General features: G+C 48.8%; 1 protein-coding gene across 5 annotated transcripts in view; it reads left to right on the top strand.

Annotated features, from left to right (window-relative positions):
* The window catches only part of BDP1 (BDP1 general transcription factor IIIB subunit), a 2,223,165-nt gene that overhangs the window by 898,994 nt on the left and 1,304,558 nt on the right, over positions 1-19,613 (top strand). For all 5 annotated transcript variants that reach the window (XM_069627521.1, XM_069627519.1, XM_069627520.1 and 2 more), the window contains one exon: positions 10,585-10,741. In XM_069627521.1, coding sequence (XP_069483622.1) covers positions 10,585-10,741 — 157 coding nt within the window. The remainder of the gene's footprint in view (positions 1-10,584; positions 10,742-19,613) is intronic.

The raw sequence follows: 19,613 nt of genomic DNA, 5'->3' as shown, positions 1-19,613 counted from the left end.
CTGCAGTGAACTGCGTATAGGGTGACGGACACTAAAGAGAGCCACCGATAAAACCCAACTATATAACCCCTAACCACCTCCCCTACCCCTCTCAAGACAGCGACTGAACAAGTCGGCTACATCAGCCGGAAATAACACCTACAGACAGAGCCCTAACTGTTAGCGGCCAGCCCTCCACACCCTTTACTACACCACAAGACAACCAGACCAAAGCAGAACCAACCGAACATCAGCAAACAAATAAAGATTAAACAATTCTCTATCTTATAATGTCACGCAAACAAACCATTCCGAGGGAAAGAAAAAGAGAAGAAAGAACAAACCGTCCGGAACAGCAACAAAGAACCACAACTACAGAATGCACCCCCGCAGTCAGGAACCAGAATCGAACCAACACTGAGAGAAGAGACAAATCCCTCTACTTAACTACTTCTCTCGCTGACAACTGGTTTCCAAAGCAAACCAACCCAATGCTAGAAGTAGCAACATCAAACTACCCAACACAAACACGCAGAAGACGGATGAACAACACAAGAAAAAACAAACACACGACCGTTGCGATAACACCTTAAATCACCAAAGCAAGACAAACTTCCAATTGACAACCACAACTCATGGAAGACGAACCTGATGAAAACAAAAACCCAAGACAGAACCTCAAAGAACTCTTAGACGCTGACACCCCAAAACCTACACCTCAACAAGCGATCGACCCGGAAGGAAACCCCAACACCGATCAGAAGACGACCTCAACAAGAAAGTCCAAACCAAACACCACCTCCAAACTTCACTGCAATCTTATGAACGCAAGATGCCTATCAAAACACTCAACAAAGATCTTCAACCTACTCGATGACAACAGCATTTACATCAAGTTTTTCACAGAAACATGGCTGAATGACAACTACAAAATCACACTCCAGAGCTGCCTTCCAACCGACTTCAAATGCCTTCAAATAAACAGAAAAAACAGGAGGAGGTATCGCAATAGCAGTCAAAGGACACCTGAAAATAAAAACAGACAAACCGCTGACCATCCTCAACTGCGAAACTGTGGTAATACACCTAACAGCAAGCCCAAAAACCAACGTCCCATTCATCCTGGTGTACAGACCACCGACATATGATGCAACCTTCGACAACTTCGTAGAAGCCATCACCAACATAGCCATCAACCACGAACAACTAATCATCCTGGGGACTTCAACATCTGGTTTGAAGACGGTCACGCCAACTCACAAAACTCACTGATTGAACAACTCACTATCATGAAACTACGACAGCTAGTAAAAGGGGCAACACACTTGGCAGGACACACCCTCGACGCAATTTTCACCAATGAAAAGCTCATCACGGCACCGCCGATACAAATACTGTGGCGCGACCATCTCATCATCCCATTCGTGATCACTCTGCTTACTCAAGTCTACATCCAACCTCCTAAACTCGCAACCACCACAAAAAGAAACTGGAAACGCGTCAAAGAAAGCAACCTATTCGAACTGGAGTTAACCAAACCCTCAACTACAGAACTAGAGCTAGCTGACCTAGACGGGAAAGCGGAGCTACTACACAAATGGATTGCAGACACAAATGACAAGATCGCCCCAGAAAAACCATTCACCCCATCAAAAAAGAGCAAGGGCAAAATGGTTCACCCCACTATTAAGCACCATGAAAAAGGAAAACAATAGATGGAACTGGAATGGAGGAAAAAATACAACCCAGACAAAAAAACACTGTTCCAGAGACAAATCCGCGCATACAAGTAGGAAATTCAAAAGGCGAAGAGAAGGCATTATGGTGATAGAATCACCAATGCCAACAACACACAAAAAGAAAGGTTTAACATTATTAAAGAGACGAGAAACCCACCAGGCTGTGACAACACCCCAAGCCCCTCAGAGAAACTATGCAACGACCTGGCAGACCACTTCATGAAAAATATCAATGACATCCGACAAACCATACAAAACATACCAACCGACCGCAACATACTACCAAGCGATCCTATCACAGAACCTCAGCACAAACTCAAAAACGTTCCTGAAATATCAGCAGAGGCATTCTGAATGCTGGTAAAAAACAGCAAGAAAGCCTGATCACCCATGGATCCCTGTCTCCTGGACATCTACAGATCAATCCTCGCATAAGGAACGCCAGCAGAATACTATAGAAACCTTCTGAACCTTTCACTAGCAACAGAAACTGTAACGAGGACCTTCAAATCGGTATATATCAAACCACTTCTGAAAAACACAAGTGGCGATGTAGAAGACCTCCAACTACAGGCCAATCTCAAACATTCCCTACCCGGCATAACTCCTAGAAACCTACGTATATAAATTAACCCAAGAACACGTAGAAAACCACCACCTGCTAGACCTAGCTCAAGTTGGTTTCAGACCCGCAAGAGGAACGGAAACGGCACTACTATCCATCTGGGATGACCTAAAAACTAACGCAGACTCAAACACAACCTCAGCCCTTATCCTACTCAACCTCTCTGCAGCCTTCGACACAGTTAGTCATGACACCCTAACCAAAAGACTAGAAGACATAGGCATAACAGACACTGCACTACACTGGACCGTTTGGATTAAACCCTTCAAATCCACTCCAAGAGTGAACGACTGTGGAGTGCCACAAGGATCCTCACTATCACCACTGTACTTCAACATCTACCAGACACCGGTTATCAGAATATTCAAAAAGTACAAATTACATACTCAAATAATCTACAAAATCAGTCACCCAAGCCGATCACGCAACCCTAATCGAGTGTCTAAAAGGTCTTCAACTGGATGACTGCCAACAACCTGAAAATCAACCTAGGAAAGGCAGAAATCATGATCATTTCCAAAGACCAAGAGAACGAAACCGCCATCCCGTGGCCAACGGAAATGGGAACCGCACAATCACCATCTAACGTAGTAAAAAATCTGGGAGTCCTGATAGACAACACCCTAACGTTAGAACCACAAATAAATGTGACAGTCAAGAAATGCTTTTTCCTCCTCCACACGGCAAGAAGAATCCTACCTTTCCTCCCCTTCACGCACAAAACACTCACTATCGTCGCCCTCATCATGTCAAGAATCGACTATGCAAACAGCCTCTAAATCGGAATACCAGAATACCTCCTGAAGAAACTACAACTGATCCAAAATACAGCAGCCAGACTACTCCTCAAACTATCAAGAAGAGAACACATCACTCATGCTCCAAAAACACTACACTGGCTCCCAGTAAAATATTGCATCACCTGCAAAACAATGTGCATAACGCACAGGGCAATCGGCGGACAAGGAGCAGAATTCCTACAAAAGAAAATAATCTCCAAGCCAACAAGACTCCTCAGGTCAAGCAACGAAATCCACCTGCAACCAAAACCATACCTCAAGAAAAAACTTGGAGGCAAAATCTTCTACCACATAGCTGCAAAAACCTGTAACAAAATCCCAAAAGAAATAAGAAAAACCAAAGATTACCTAAAGTTTAGGAAATTACAAAAAAAGATGGCTCTTCAACACCACACACTCAATCTGAAAACCGAAACAGAAAAGAAAAGGGATGACTAAACTAGACTCGACACGGGCAACTCCGAGAACCGACTGGGAAACTCATATGGCACCCGGACGAGTGACGCCGGGTAGAGTGCAACACAGGCGACACCCATGGAGACGGAGTCAACAACCCCACCCTAATCCCACCAGCACTCGCCCCTTAGTTGCCACCAGGTACCACAGTGTTGTGGAATTGTCAGGATATTGGCACCACAATAGCTGCGCTGTGGACATTGGCAGTTGCACTGGCCGCATGAGTTGGAAGGGAAGATAGGTAGGGCTGTGAGGCAGGCTGGGGGAGGAGAGGGCCAGATGTGAAAGGGACCTTGAAGGCCGGACGGACCCAGATCAGGACAGAGGCGCAGGGGTGCTCCCGAAACCCATCTGAGGAGATTACAGAAGCCCACCGCCTCAAGTCAGGATAGAGATGCCAACTAACCAATTGCACTAACAATTTCCCCCTCTGCATACATCTCTCAAACTCCAAACCAAACACAACCACAAACCTACAGCACAACAAACCGACAGCACAACAAACCGCACAAACTTCGCTATTGTGTGATATCACCTGCTAGTTTAATTTTTGTAGTGTGCACAAAGGCCTAGAATAATTATTTGTATACATTCCTGTCCTAATTCAATTGTTGTATATTATATTGTGTGGACTCATTGAGGAACCCTGTCCCCACTCATTCTCTCCTGAGAATAGCCTTGCCTACTCTCATTGCTACCTTGATTGGGTTTTGGCTCACCTCTGAGTTCTCTTTTCACTGTAACTTAGGTGGCCTCCTAAAATCTGTCCAACTGGCCAGATTCCACCAATCCATCTTAATCACCTACTGAGAAATGTCTTCAACCAAAAAAGGTTTTCGAGGCGATTGGGTCCCCCAACTTATTCCATTTCTGTGACGGGTAATGTCCACAGCTGTGCTGCTTTGGAAAATCTTCGGCGCCTGCGTCGATGATGTCGATGCGCCGTCCCCGAGGACCTCCTCCGACGGCCAACGTCACCCGATGTGATAAGTAGGACGCACGATGCCCATAGCCTCAGTTCCGTTTTTTCTGCGAACGTGTTCGCTTCGTGAATCTTGGTACGCCTCGACGCTTTGGAGTTTGCTGTTTTCTTCTCCGTTCGTTGAACCGGTTTGGTTTTTTGTGAAGACCTGTTCGTGACGATGTCTACTTCGTCTTCAACCCCGCGTCTGGGCTTCAAGAAATGCGGGACTGTGGGTCCAAGATGTCGGTCACGGACTTGCACACCGCCTGCCTGTGGTGCCTCGGGGAGGCCCACAATACGGATGACTGTGTCGACTGCCAGTCACTCACGGCAAAGGCCTTGGGGGAACGCAAGAAGAAGCTGTCGGTAGGTCGGGTGTCTAAGCCCCGGAAGTCGAGGTCTGCGGGGCTTTCGACGGATGACTCGAGGGACGACTCTCCATGTCATCGTCGGAAGTCCAGTGGGTCTCCTTCCAGGAGTCGGTCTCGCCACTCCTCCGCCTCTTCGAGGCATTCTCGGAAGCGCCGGCATCGGTCGCCTTCCCCGTCCTCTTCCGAGGACTCCGCCCGTCGGCGGGTCGCTTATCCCTCCATGCAAGCGACACCAGAGGAATGGGCTAGCGATTCTTGAATCATAGGGCACCGGTCCGTCCGCGCCTCCGAGTTGGGTCGGTCAGCACCGGTCGAGAGACACCGCTCGTACGCCTTCGGGCTCGGGTGGTTGGCACGGCTCGCGGGAGAGGTCCCGCTCGGACAAGGGTAGCCGTTCTCGCCATGCCCGTTCCAGGTCCCGGTCCTCGACACGCTCGAGACCGCGTGCTCCTGTGCCGTCTTCGAAGAAGACATCGATGCCTGTGGCGCCAAAGTCGTTGTCGATTTCTCTCGAGGCTCTGCCTCCGAGGGGGTCGTCGACGCTGTCAGCTCCTAGGTCGTCGAGAGACACACTCGGAGCGCCGGCTTCGAGGCCTGTGTCGACGCCGTCGATGCTGGCGGCGTTGCAGCTGACGTCGACGCCGATTCGCTCAACGCCGTTTCTGTCGTCGCCGGCGCCGACTCGTTCGGCGCCCTCGACGCCTTTCGAGGCGGTGGTGTCGGAGGGGCCCTGTGGCACGGGGTTAGCCCCTAGAAAGGCTCTGGCTAAGGTCAGGCACTGCTTTGGTCCCCAGATGTCTTCCTCTGCCCGCCTGGAGTAGATTTCAGAGGGTGATGAAGGCTCTGATGACGGCTTGGTTCCGGTTACAGTACCAGATGAGCTTATCTAGGGCCATAGCCAGTTTGATGACCTGAGGCAGTCACTGCATGGTGCCAGTGGACTGGACACCTCTCCGGAGGTGGAGTTTTGTAGGCCGGAGCCTGGCACTCATGCCGATTCTTCGTATCGGCGCCTTATGCCTCGGGTCACTGAGTACTTGGGTTGGTCGGCTCCCCCAGGGGAGTTAGTTCAGGATGATCTCACGAACATCCTTGATCTTGGTCCCCCCACTGACCTGGTTTTGCCGTTTCATATGGCTCTGCAGAGAAGGGTGGTGGCGGCTTGGACTGCTCCGGAGAGTCTCCCGGCAGTGGGCAAGACTTTGTCGCGAAAATACTGTCCAGCCAGTAGCGACCCTTGCTACTTGTCCAGGCACCCCACTCCGGAGAGTTTGGTGGTGCAGGCGGCTACGGCCCCGGCAAAGCAGGCGTCGTATCCTACCATCCCTCAGGGTAGGGACGACAAACGTTTTGACGGCTGGGCGAAGAAAGTGTTTTCTTCAGGGGGTATGGCGCTTCAGGCGGCCAACTCCATATGTGCCTTGTCTCGTTTCACACACACTCTGTGGAATTGTGTTGCATTAGCGGCTGAACGTATTCCCGAAGGGGACGAACAGGATGGTTTCCTTGCTATGGTTCAGGATGGCAAGGATGCCATGTGTGAGGCCGTTCAGTCGGGTTTGGACATGGCAGATTGTGTCAGCCGGTCCATGGCGGCGAGCACCGTAATACGCAGGTTTGCGTGTTTGCGGACGTCTGGGTTCGCTCCTGATGTGCAGTCCCGGCTCCTCAACATGCTCTTTGACGGTGAACATCTTTTTGGCAGCAAGGCTGACGAGATCCTTGAAAGGTTGCAGACCTCCAAAGCTGCAGCAAAGTCGTTGGGCGCTGCAGTTAGCCAACCTCCGCCTTTTCATCCTAGGGGACAGCGATGGAGGGGTGGTTCCTTTCGCTATTACTCCTTCAGTAAAGCAAGAGGAGCTAGCAGTCAAAGAGGCCACCGTAAGAGTGCCAGAGGTGGAAACAAGGGTACTCGAGGTGCCAAGGCCGCTTGGGCAGTTGCCTCTTTGCCCTCAGGCAACGCCACAGCCGCTGCCACTCAGTCATGAGGCCAGGTCCCATGGTTCGCCGGTTGGGGGAAGGCTGGCGCAGCATCTTGTAGAGTGGCAAGCCATTACTTCAGATGTGTGGGTTCTGGAGATCATAACCCACGGCTACGGTCTTCCTTTTCGGCAGAGGCCTCACGACAGTCCACCTGGGAACCTCTCTTTGAAGAGTCCGGATCCGCTCCTTGCACAGGAAATTCAAGCTCTGCTGGAGAAAGGCGCCATAGAACTGGTGCCTGTAGTGGAGAGAAACAAGGGATGGTATTCCCCATATTTTTTGATTTTGAATAAAGACGGGGGATTGAGACCCATCATGGACTTGCGCGGTTTGAACAAACTCCTCAGGAAGGACAAGTTCAAGATGGTTACTCTCAAGTCCTCCAGGCCCTTCAACTTCAGGACTGGTTGGTGTTTCTCGACCTCAAGGATGCTTACTTCCATGTGCCGATCCATCCCAAGCACAAGAAGTACCTGAGGTTCGCGGTTGGTGACTCGCACTTTCAGTTTCGGGTCCTGCCGTTCGGATTGACCTCCGCCCCGAGGGTTTTCACCAAGCTGATGGTGGTGTTGGGAGCGCATCTCAGGAAAGGGGGGATTCACCTCTACCCCTACCTGGACGATTGGTTGACCAGGGGGAGATCCCCCTAGCAAGTCCTGGATCATCTGTCCGTCACCTGCCACTCCCTTCACAGGCTGGGCTTCTCCCTCAATTTAAAGAAGTCCCATTTGACACCAACTCAGCGGCTCCAGTACATTGGAGCAGTGCTCGACACATCCCTGGGGCAGTGTTTTCCTCCCCAGGTGAGGGCTCTTCACATTCAGCAGATGGTGCACAAGTTTCAACTTGCCCAGACTCTCCCAGCGTCCGAGTTCTTGAGACTGCTCGGCCTCATGGTATCCTGCATTCTTCTGGTGCCAGAGGCCAGGTTGCGTATGAGATCTTTGCAATGGGCACTTAAGCTCCAGTGGTCTCAGTCCTCCGGCAGGATGTCGGACCCTGTTCAGGTTTCTGCCCTCGGTCGCCCAGGACCTTCTGTGGTGGGCCGTCGAAGGCAATCTGATGAAGGGGGCCCCATTTTGGCTGCCCTGGCCGGAGGTGACGATCGTGACGGACGCATCCTTCACGGGATGGGGAGCTCATGCCAACGAGTTGACAGTCAGCGGTCGTTGGTCTCCGTCGGAGTCCAGACTCCATATCAATCTGTTGGAGCTGAGGGCCGTCAGGCTAGCCCTGAAGGCTTTTCTGCCGACTGTGCGAGGAAAGAGTGTCCTGATTCTAACGGACAACACGGTGGCCATGCACTACCTCAATAAAAAGGGGGGGGGAGGGCAGGGTCACTTCCTCTGTGCAGGGAGGCGATGTAGCTCGAGTTCTGGGTCATTCAGCAGGAAGTTTCTATCTCGGCTGTTCATCTGGCCGGAGACGACAACGAGACGGCGGACGCTCTGAGCAGGCAGAGCACGGTCTCTCGCGAGTGGGAGCTGGCTCAGGAGATTCTCCTGGAGATCTTTGCCCTTTGGGGGACCTCTCAATTAGATCTCTTCGCCTCCATTGTCAACCGGAAGTGCGAATGTTTTTGCTCACGGAAATTGCCTCCAAAAGGAGCCTTAGGAGACGCGTTCATGGTGGAGTGGTCGTTCCCACTGCTGTACGCGTTTCCTCCAGTCCCCGTCATCCCGCAAGTACTGCGGAGGTTACGGAGGTTCGGTTCCTGGATGATCCTCATTGCTCCGGCGTGGGCCCGGAGGACGTGGTATCCGGACCTTCTCGACTTGTCCATCTGCCCTCCACGTCGTCTTCCCTACCGAGACGATCTACTCTCACGGGAGGGGGGTCAGGTTCTCCATCCAGGGCTCAGATCCCTCAACCTTCACGCTTGGCTTCTGAAAGGTTGAGGTATAAGGATTGGGAACTCCCTGAAGACGTGTTGGAGGTGTTGCTCTCAGCCAGGCGGCCGGCAACAAAGTCTCTGTACCGTTGCCTTTGGAGAAAGTTCTGCGACTGGTGCAGGGTTAAGAATGTGGATCCTTTTGAGTGTGACATTCCCATGGTTCTGTCTTTTTTGCTTTCCTTGGCCCACAGGGGCTTGCAAGTGGGGACCATTAAAGGTTACCTGGCGGCGCTGTCCATCTTTAAGCGCTCGTCTGAAGAATGTTCCGATTTTAAGATTCCTTTATTTTCGCAGTTTTTGAAAGGGCTCACTAATGTGTTCCCTCCGTCACCTTTTCTGGTGGGATTTGAACCTTGTTCTTAAGTTTCTTATGGGTTCTCCGTTTGAGCCTTTACATTCTTGCCCTTTGAGGCTGTTAACTCTGAAAACTGTGTTTTTGGTTGCGGTTACTTCCGCTCTCAGAGTGAGTGAGTTACAGGCACTTTCAGTTAAGCCACCCTTCACTGTGTTTCATAAGGACAGGGTTGTCCTTAGAGTCCGTCCTTCCTTTCTTCCTAAGGTGGTTTCGGAATTTCATTTGAGCCAGAAGGTTGTTCTTCCGGCGTTCTATCCTCCTCCACATCCTGGTAAGGAAGAGGAGAGGCTCCATAGGCTTGATCCTAGGAGAACGTTGAGCTTTTATATTTCGCGCATGTCCCGGGTCAGAGTGGACGATCAACTTTTCATTGGTTATGCTGGAAAGCGTTTGGAACAAGCTGTGACGATACAGACTTTGTCTCGTTGGATTATTTTAACTATCTCTTACCGATTGGTGGGTAAGGACCCTCCGGCTGGCTTGCGGGCCAATTCTACCAGGGGAGTGGCTGCGTCTACTGCAGAGGGGTGTTCCTATTCGTCACATCTGTGATGCAGCCACCTGGGCTTCAGTACATACTTTTGTACGTCACTACTCCCTCGATTCCATCAGAGGGCAGGATCTGGCCTTTAGCAAGGCAGTCCTATATTCCGCAATTTGATTGGGCATGCTAAATTGTGTTCTAAATTCTTTTCCCACCTCCTTGCTTGGTACTGCTTTGGGAGTCTGTCATAGATATGGAATACGTCGGAGGACCCAATCCCCTCGAAGAACAAGTTACTTTCTTACCTGGTAACGTTCTTTTCGATGGGATGGTCCGACGACGTATTCCATATCGCTCCCTCCCTACCTTCCCCGCTGCAGAATTTGTTTTGCGATTGCAGCTTGCGTTCTGCAAGGCCTTGTGTGTCTGACTGGCAGAAAACTGGTGGCACACATTCTGGGGGGAAAAAAACTATAACTGAGGCTATGGGCGTCATGCGTCCTACTTATCACATCGGGTGACGTCGGCCGTCGGAGGACGTCTTCGGGGACGGTGCGTCGACGTCATCGAAGCAGGACGCAGACGCCAAAGATTTTCCGAAGCAGCACAGCTGTGGACATTACCTGTCATAGATATGGAATACGTCGTCGGACCATCCCATCGAAAGAACGTTACCAGGTAAGAAAGTAACTTGTTCTTTTCTTTCATGACATGTGAAATTGCATGAGTGCATGCATATACAGTAGGTGTTTGAAATGGGTAACAATTAGGAAGGTGTTCATATTGAATTGTGATGATTGTGCACAAGTAAATTAAGAATTTGTTTAAAGCAACCTTTTCAGAATGTCACACAGGAAGTAAGTTGGATTACATTTATTATTCAAGACTCTTTGTGTCATGGTCAGTAACTTAACTTCTACCCATCTCTAAACAGTGCCACAGAAGAAAATAAAACGATATCCATCAAACCTCCAGCTGCGACACGGTGCAAATTCGAAAAAACGAAGCCAAACCTTAATAAAGCTGCTGGAAGGTCAGTGGTGGTGGAAATAGACAATGCTAGCAAAGATGGGACTGATGCAGAAAAAGAGGTGAGCTTGTCTGAATAGAGATATGAAAAAAGTAAGATGCCTTCTACAGCAGTAAAAATGGAGTAACCTCAAAATTGCAACTTCTAAAATGTTTTAGTATTCAGCTTGATGGCATTTTGTTGCATTCAATGGGCTGACATTTTGTCGTATGGAAGTCTTGGGAGTTTAGCCTCACTCAATCTTTGTGGTCGCTTTTCCTAATGAAAACAGTACCCTCTTTGACACATGCATTACTGGCTTTCCTTCCCTGGAAAAATCTACATTCATGGCTGTATTCGGGCGGAAACTGTGTTGTGCCAAATATCCCAAACCTACCCTGTGGTCCAGTGCTTAATTTGTAAAATATGTGGCGGGCACCCATATTTTTTAGCACATCTGGGACAGATTAGGATGGGCAACTCCCAGCCCACTGGTGCCACCATCCCTGGCTGTGCCCCAAAGTGTGAGCATATTTAGGGTTTAACCTGCAAATGCTACCCATCAACATAAAATAACATACTAGTTTAGGCAAATGTTGGAGTGATTTTTTTTTTTTAACACATCAACATTAACATTTTGCTCGGATTCAATCAGCGGCAAGTGAAACATGTTGAACATCTATCCACAGAAAACAAAGTAAACATGCTTTCCTCTTATGGTAAATTGACAAATGCAGGAAAAATCATTCCTGAACTGATGAACTTGCCTGTCAAACACTGCAGCCAAATCATTATGTATAGTTTGGCGCTCATGGCAGACACTCTTTGTCAGTGACCTTTACCCTGGTTTTGCCCCTGTGTTGGTGTTGCTGGCTGGTGACTGTCTTCTTATTGTAAACCCATACTGCAGTAGCAGAGCTGCACAATAGTCGTGCATTATGACTGGAACATTCAGCATTGTCCCCTTCCAACTCCTTTTTATCCATGAAAACTAGCACTGCCCTACCCATTTGGGTCATTGGGTTCAGGAATAACAATGAACCAACCCAGAATGAAGAGGCTGTGCCCAGTGAACACTGTTGTTCCTTGCTGTGTGGGAACTACTGAATGAGAGTTAAAATAATAACCTTTTTGAAAAACCTCATAATCAGACTCCCAGAAAATAAGTGGCAAGTCTCAGAAATAAGTGCTCGGGCTGAGCCCTAGAAAACACCCCCACAAATTAAGCACTGCTGTTGTCTTTGCAAGCAACCTCGCGCGGTTGGCAGTGCATGCTCTACTGGTAGCCGACAGATATTTACAGAATTAGAAGACAATTGTGACAGAGTGCAGCTGTGTTAATATCCGAAACAAAGTAACACAGCTAAACATTGTTTCCGTGAGTCAGTGGGCCACTTCTGCTTCCATGTATGATCATGGCTACTCACTACCTCGTAAGAGGGAGGGCAGCAGATCCAAAGCACACCTGGCTGGATACCCAAATGGTGTCTGGGATCCTTGAGGAGAGGATCCACATCTTTAGTGAAAGCCTCGTAAGTATCCTGGGATAATTTTATTTGGTGATCACCAGGTATTAGGTGGCTTCTTCAAGTTTGAACCAAAGCAACTTTGTGATTGGAAGCAGAGAATTAACTCTTTACAGAGTTCCTTTCTAACCTGGGTATCTGCACACTTGACTAACCTACTCAGAGGACAGTGTGATGAATCCTGCTGAGTCCTTAAGGAATACCTTTGTAAAGTCGTCTCCTAGGTTGCCAGGGGAAGGCAGCCCCTGCCCGATCCTAACACTGGGGGTGGTATTAGCCAGTTGGATCACCTTGGAGGAGATGGCCCCCACGAGAACAAGATGTCTCCGTTAGGAGAGAAGCAGTGTTTATCTTCAGAGATTTCCATGGTGTGTCAGACAAGCATGGTATCGAGAGATGGCACAGACAACAGAATGTGAATTCAACAATACGACTTTTTAATCATCAGGCAGGGTGTAATGCCTAACTTGCCCTCTAGCCATGGTGGGAATTTCCCTACCTAAAGAAACTATGGTGGCTTTCTTCTCATAACATGAATTCCAGGGTGAACCAGACCTAATTCTTCGAATACCTCATCAGCCACTTCAAACAACAGTTCCACCAACTGCTATGCCTGCAGTGCCACCCACTGAAGGCACCCTGGGACCGGTCTCTAGATATTGTGTCTACATTGCAGACCCCAGTTAAAGAACTACAGCATTGTCTTCCTCCTCTGGCCCCTAGCAAGTTTCCTCCGGCTTTGCCTTCAAGTGGGGATTTATTTCCGCCCCGTCACCTAGGCCAACGCCTCTGTTGTCTTTTATGGTGGCTACCCTCACAGAGACAGATAGTGGTCCTGACACTGCCACGTCCGCAGACACGCTTACAGCTGCTGATGGGGAAACCCCCAGGCCTACCCTCCTGGGATTCGCAACCAGATGAAATAGTATCTTTCCATACACTACTTAAATGTGCAGGGAAGCTGTTCAGTCTATTTTGTGAAGAGCAGATTAAAGAAGTTTTCTGTTTCAAACGCGTGAGGCCTACAGAAAATCAGTCGTTGCAATCCCTATGCTGGATGATATCTGGGAAGATGGTCTATTGGTGATGAGTAACTTTCTCAGCTCCTCCAAAAATGGAGCTCTTGGAAAAGAAATACAAGGTGCCAGATACGGCTCCTAAGTGTCTTCACACCCAGACCTGCCCTGACTCTGACCCTGTGGTTTGAGCAGCAGCGTGTAAAGGATCGACCAATCCTCCTTCCCCATGCATGGTACACCCCAACAAGGAAGGTAAGCAGCTGTGCGCGTTTAGCAAGCGGATTACAAACGCAACCAAACCATAGAGTTGTGGTACAGGATGGGTCTCATTTTACACTTTCTCCCTGATGATTAGTGACAAGGCTCTGGCTCTGTTGAAAAAAGGGGTGGCTGCTTCGGATTGCGGCATTCTGTCGCTCTGGCTACAGTAGACACAGGCTTATGCCAAATGGGTAACAGAGCCATCCTGAGCAACAAGGATGGCAGAAGGCCACCAATTTCCATCTGGGGGTACAGTCCAAGGTGGTGAATATGCCCTTTGATGGTGTGGACCTCTTTGGAAGGAAGGTGGACGAAATCCTCCCAAGCCATCAAGGCTGACACTCATACAGCAACCCCTGCAGCAGCAAAAGCGTTAAGGGTTTCTTCTCCAGGACCTCCAGAGAATAAAGGCCTTCCCATCGCCAGCGGTCTCACACCAGCTTGCAAGAGGCGTACACGGGAGGTTGCAAATTTAGAGAGGCACTTCGCAAAAATGTGGAGCTTCCTCAAGAACTCAAAATCCCTAGCAGCCCTGACAGGTGCCAGGACCCACGCCCCTACTTCAGACCCTCATGGGAGGCTGGTTGTCGCAAGTTTGTTGGTCAGTGGCACAAGATCTCCACCGACAAATGGGTGTTAACATAATTCAGCAGGGATACACCCTTGAATTTCTGGGCTAATGCCCCTCCACCCTTCAGTAAACAAAAGAAAGTTACATCTACCAATTCTCCTATAAGTAGTGAAGTCCCTTCTAAAGAAGGGGGCTATAGAAGCCATAGTGCCCCACATCCGGGTCTCCGGAGTGTATTCCTGATACCTTGCGGTGAGAAAAAATCTCTGGTGGGTGGAGACCCATCCTGTACCTCAAGCAGCTCAACAACTTCCCGAAATCGCAATGGTTTACCATGATCACGCTTAAGCACGTTCTTGAACAACTAGAACAAATAGAATTCTCTCTGGACTTTCAAGATGCTTATTTGCACATCCCCATACTTCGCAGTCAGACGTTTCCTTCAGTTTGTATTTCAGGGCAAGCATTATTAATTCAAAGCTCTGCCTTTCTGCCTCAAATTAACTCTGAGAGTCTTCACAAAAGGCATAGCCCATATGACAGCCCATCTCCACCGAGCAGACAGTTACATCTACATCTACCTGGACTGGATAATACGCGCCCCCTCTCAGCCGCTAATCTTGCAACACACTGTGGAGACCATCCAGTGCCCGACTTCTCTGTAATTCTCCATCAACTTTCTAAAGCAATGTGTATCGCTATAGAACGCTCTGTTTCTGGGTTCATGGCTAAACACCCTGACATGTCCTGCTACCCCCTTGGAGGAGAGGGTCAAAGCCATACTCCACAAGATTCACCAGCCATTCACATGGCAGGTGGCAACAGTCCGCTCCATCAAATCTCTGCTCGGGATGATGTCCTCTTACGTACTCTTAGTTCCACACTGCAGGCTTTGCATGAGGCCTTTCCACGAGTTTCTCGATGGCAGCAAGTGTCCGGTTCTTGGAACGAAAAGATTGCCCTCACGCCATCTTTTCGCCAAACTCTTCAGTGGTTGAATCATTGTGAGCAACTCGGGCAGGGCGCTCCTTTTTTTGCCTCCTAGTTCATCAGGCCACAGCACCAATCATGCTTCCCTGAAAGGATGGGGAGCCCACACGGGCCAACACCATGCCAGAGGCCTGTGGCAACCCAAAGACAGGGCCCTACACATAAATGGCTTGGAGCTTTGTTTTGGGCTTTGAAATTGTTGAAACCGCAACTCCAAAACAAGGTTGTTTGCATCTTCGACAACACGACCACCATGTTTTATATCCAGAAGCAGGACGGTAACCGCTTTCCAGTACTGTCCAAGGAGGTTCAATCACTAAACTGCCATTATCACACTACATCTCCTCCTCTTCCATCTGCCAGGGATCCACAACACCATTGCAGATTCCTTCAGCAGGGAGCTACGATCATGTCACATATGGGAGCTCCACCAGAGCCAAGTTCCTCACATCTTCACCCTGTGGGTTCGACCTGAAATCGACTTGGTCCCCACAGTACAGAACTCCAAGCACCCCCAGTTTGCCAGCTGGTATCCTCAAGAGGGGAGTCTGGGGGAGGCCTTCTCCATCCCTTGGGAAGGTTGGTTCCTCTATGCATTGCCTCTGCTTCCACTTCTACTGTGAGTACTAAACACTTGGAGCTACTTCAAGATGTTCTTAATCGGCCCAGCATGGCCGTGCCAAATGTGGTACTCCGTCCTACTTCACCTGTCGGTGCTCCTTGCATCAAGCTGCTTCCTCTGTCACACCTCCTCTCCAGAGATGGAGTATCAGTATTGCATCACGATCCAGCGTCACTAACGTTGAGGGCTAGACTCCTACAGCCCAAGAATGTGGACGCTTCTGTTTACCTCTAGGATGCAGAAATACTCTTGCAAAGGCTAGGCCACCTTCTACCTGATCATGCTACAAGCACAAATGGAAACTTTTTACCATTTGGTGGCAATTGCAACATCTAAACCCTCTTCGAATCAAAGCTGCGTAGGTCTTGCTAAATCTCCTAACCTTGGCAAAAGTGGGACTAGCGCAAGCATCCATTAAAGTACATTTAGTGGCCATTTTTCACTACACTTGCACTACTGGCCGACCTTCTCTATGGTTCCACAGACTGGTTAAAGAATTCCTCTAGGGACTATTTTTGGTTTTGTATTTATTTTAATTTTTATTTTTTTTTCCTCCTTTTAAAGCTCCAGTGTGGGAACTCAAAATTGTTCTTTCCAAATTGTTAGACCCTCCGTCTGAACCTCTTCACCAGGCTCCGTTGAAGTTTTTCATGAAAGACTGCTTTCTTGGTGGCCATTACGTTTCCAAGGCATGTGGGAGAGCTGCAAGCCCTCCCCTGTAAACCGCTTTACCTGGCTTTTCACCAATCCATCCATCCATCCTTCATGCCAAAGTTTCCTCAACTTTCCACTTGGTTAAGCCTTTGCTTTTTTTACCAGTTTTCTTTGGTGCTTCCACATCTCCAGCTGAGAGCCTTACATTTGCTGGATGCCATGCATGTTTTAAAGTTTTATGTCACATGCACAAAAGAGTTCTGAAAGACATCACAACTGTTTTTCGTTTAGGCCTGTGGGCATAGGCAACGACCCTAGCAAAGTCTTCCATTTCCAGGTGGATATCTGGCTGTATTTAGCATTGCCACAGATTCACAAACATTCCCCTGCCAGGATGACCCAGGGTGCATTCCAACAGAGCCGTAGCTTCTACCACAGCGTTTGTCTGGTGTTTCCCTGCTAGACCTCTGCGGGGCTGGTACCTGGAGGTTTGTCCACACCTTCACGAGATTCTAACTCATTGACCGGGATTCCAGGGAGGGGTCCCATGTCGGCCAGGCAGTCCTCTGCATCCTATTTGCATGAGGTTAGTGTTCCAGAAGTGAGTTCAATTGCTTCTGTAGATCTATGCCACCTCTCATTGTTAGTTTATATGTACTGCTGCGTAATCGTATTCATGCTGCGGAAGGAACAAGTTACTTACCTGTAACTCCTGTTCTCCAGCATTAGTATCGTTTATGTATTCACATGCGATCCTCCCTCCTATCCCTCTGTGACTCTTCTTGGTTCATACTGCCACATTACAAGCGCTTCCAAATCTGAAGGTGGCCACCACGAGTGGAGCTAAGGTGGACTAATGTCATTGGCTGTGGCAATATGACCCAAAGTGACAGCAATAGGCTATATAAGTGACAAGCAGTTTTAAGCTTTAAAGCTAAACTGCTTTAATCTTACCGAGGATTCCCAGCCAGACGATGGGGATTATTCATGAGCATGTGAATCCATAAAAGATAACAATGAAGTAACTGGTTTCTTTTTCGGACAACCTGGATCACCTCCTTGTGCTGCTCCCGGTGTCAGACCATTTCTTGTTGGCTGGCTGCTTTTTAATGCCCTTGTGAGGCAAGTTGGAAGCTTGGTCATGTTCCGTGCTCCTGTTTCCTTTTTGTTGTGGCTGAGTCTTTGGCCTTGGGTGTCCTCCTCCCTTGTGTCCTCCTTGTTGGTAGTTTTCATTTTTTGCACTTTTTAAAATGTTTTTATCGCCATTTATGATTTACATAAACTTGCAACTTAATTGCCACTTTTAACTGCTGATTGTGTCATAAGTACAACAATAAGCAAACACACAAAACCATAACAACAACAAACTATCTTCACATCCACAGTTACATTCCTGATACAAATCGGTATGTTGTGCCTCCTGGGGAGCTTGATCATGAGGGCGGGAACCCTGATTGTCTCGTAGCCCTTCTACTTTCCATATCTTGTTGCAACTATTTTAAGTATGCCACATTAGGTTCCCAGTGGTTTATCATCCGAAAGGTGGAACATGTCCCAAATTAGTGTTTTCCATGCTTCGTACGCATGGCTTCCGCTGCCCCCCATTCCCTCCCCCGGCCCTAGACACCCCGTCACCCCACACATTAGTTTCTGCCTCTGCCCATCTGATAGATTGCGGGCCAGCAGGGGTTTTCCATGTCATTGCAATAGACCTTTTAGCTAATATGCATACCATGTCCATGAATTTAACATGTCTGAATTTTCCTTATTCTTGGGTAGGCTCCTAACAAGCATTCCGTTGGTGTCGAGTCGTACCTTACAATCACAGCGTTTCTTTCAAGCTTGTTCTATTTTGGCCCAGAAGTGTTGTATCATCGGGCACCGCCAACACATGTGAAGCATTCCTGCTCCGCTTGAACCATGTTAGGGAGAATTCTCTTATAAGGCTAATTTCCCAATCCTAGTGAGTCCCCCAGCGGCTTTGCTGGATTATTTGGTTTTTTTTCTCCTGCTAAGAGTGAGACTCTTTTGCTTCCACTCTTAGGCATGATTTGAGATATGTCTGACTAGTTGTGTGATTTTAGGCTATGGGGTCTTTTACTCCATAGGGTATCATCTGTTTTTTGTGTATGTGTTACACAGCACCCTCAGTGCAGTAACACAGGGGTGTCATAGTGACCCCCAAACATAGACTCCATACCCTGGGACTCGCTACTGTCTCCCAGGGCATGTAAAGTCACCATTTTCTTTACTAGTCCAAAATTGTGAACAGAACCAGTACAAACCATCATATTGTGGAAGTACTTGAAGGATTTAATTATATTGCCCCTGGGTCTGTTTTCAAGGGGGCACTGTCCAGTCCCCCCTTATCGAGTTTAAGGCTGGTGGCAGTGGTTACTACGCAAAATATTCCACCGGAATATTCTCTATGGGATTTTTCCATTGATTTTAAACGCACCACTTTTTGGTGCAATGTTGAAGATACCGCTGGTTTATTTATTTAATATTAAATCTACGGTTGGGTCTTTTTGCCAGAACTCTTTTCTAAAATGGCGTTTGTGTCCGTCTCTGTAACTCTGACCAAGGTTGAGCCCTTTGTTCCACTTTTTGGCGGGCTCCTCCACAGAAGCCCTCCAAATGGTGCCACTCTGTCTGGGTTCCACATGATGGGTGGGGAGGGGAATAGGCACCCTGGACTGTGTTGCCTTGGCAACTCAAGTCACACTCTGTTCTGATTGGGCCAGTGGTGGGCCGCCCGGCTCACCACTTAGTATGTTTGAGTGACAGCTAGGCTGTTGAATGGGGGTTTTTCTGCATAAAAGCAGGGCCTTTGGGACTGGAACTTCAGAAGTCGCCACAGGACCTAAGAATCTGAAGAAGGAAGAAGCTGAGCCATCTGCAACGACAACACCACCAGTGGAGCCCTGCTGCAGCGAACTCACCACTTTGCCAACGACAAGAGAAGATCTTCTGCTGGACGAGTCTTCTTCCTCTGAGCTGGTGGGACCAACCAGTTCGCCCTTTCGCCTTCCAAAGACATCTCTTGGTCGAATCGCCCGTGCCAAGCACGCCGGCGGCCGGATAGCCAAGCTTCACCACTTTGACCGCGAATAAAAGGACCGCACCTTTTATCGACGAACTCTGCGGCTGGTTTCATCCCTGTGCAGTGCAACGACTCCACGTTTCCTCCTCGACGAGATCCTCTTTCCCTGGTCGAAACAACGAACTGCAACGCCTGCCAGGAACAACTGCCACCGCTGGAGCTTCCTCTCTATTTAAGATACTGTGTCCTGCCTGGCCTCCCTTTCTTT

The sequence above is a fragment of the Ambystoma mexicanum genome, chromosome 6p, assembly GCF_040938575.1.
Source record: "Ambystoma mexicanum isolate Mex_15411 chromosome 6p, UKY_AmexF1_1, whole genome shotgun sequence".
NCBI classification, from domain to species: Eukaryota; Metazoa; Chordata; class Amphibia; order Caudata; family Ambystomatidae; genus Ambystoma; species Ambystoma mexicanum.
The sequence above is the reverse complement of the archived record's forward strand: the minus strand, read 5'-3'. Positions and strand labels throughout refer to the sequence as shown.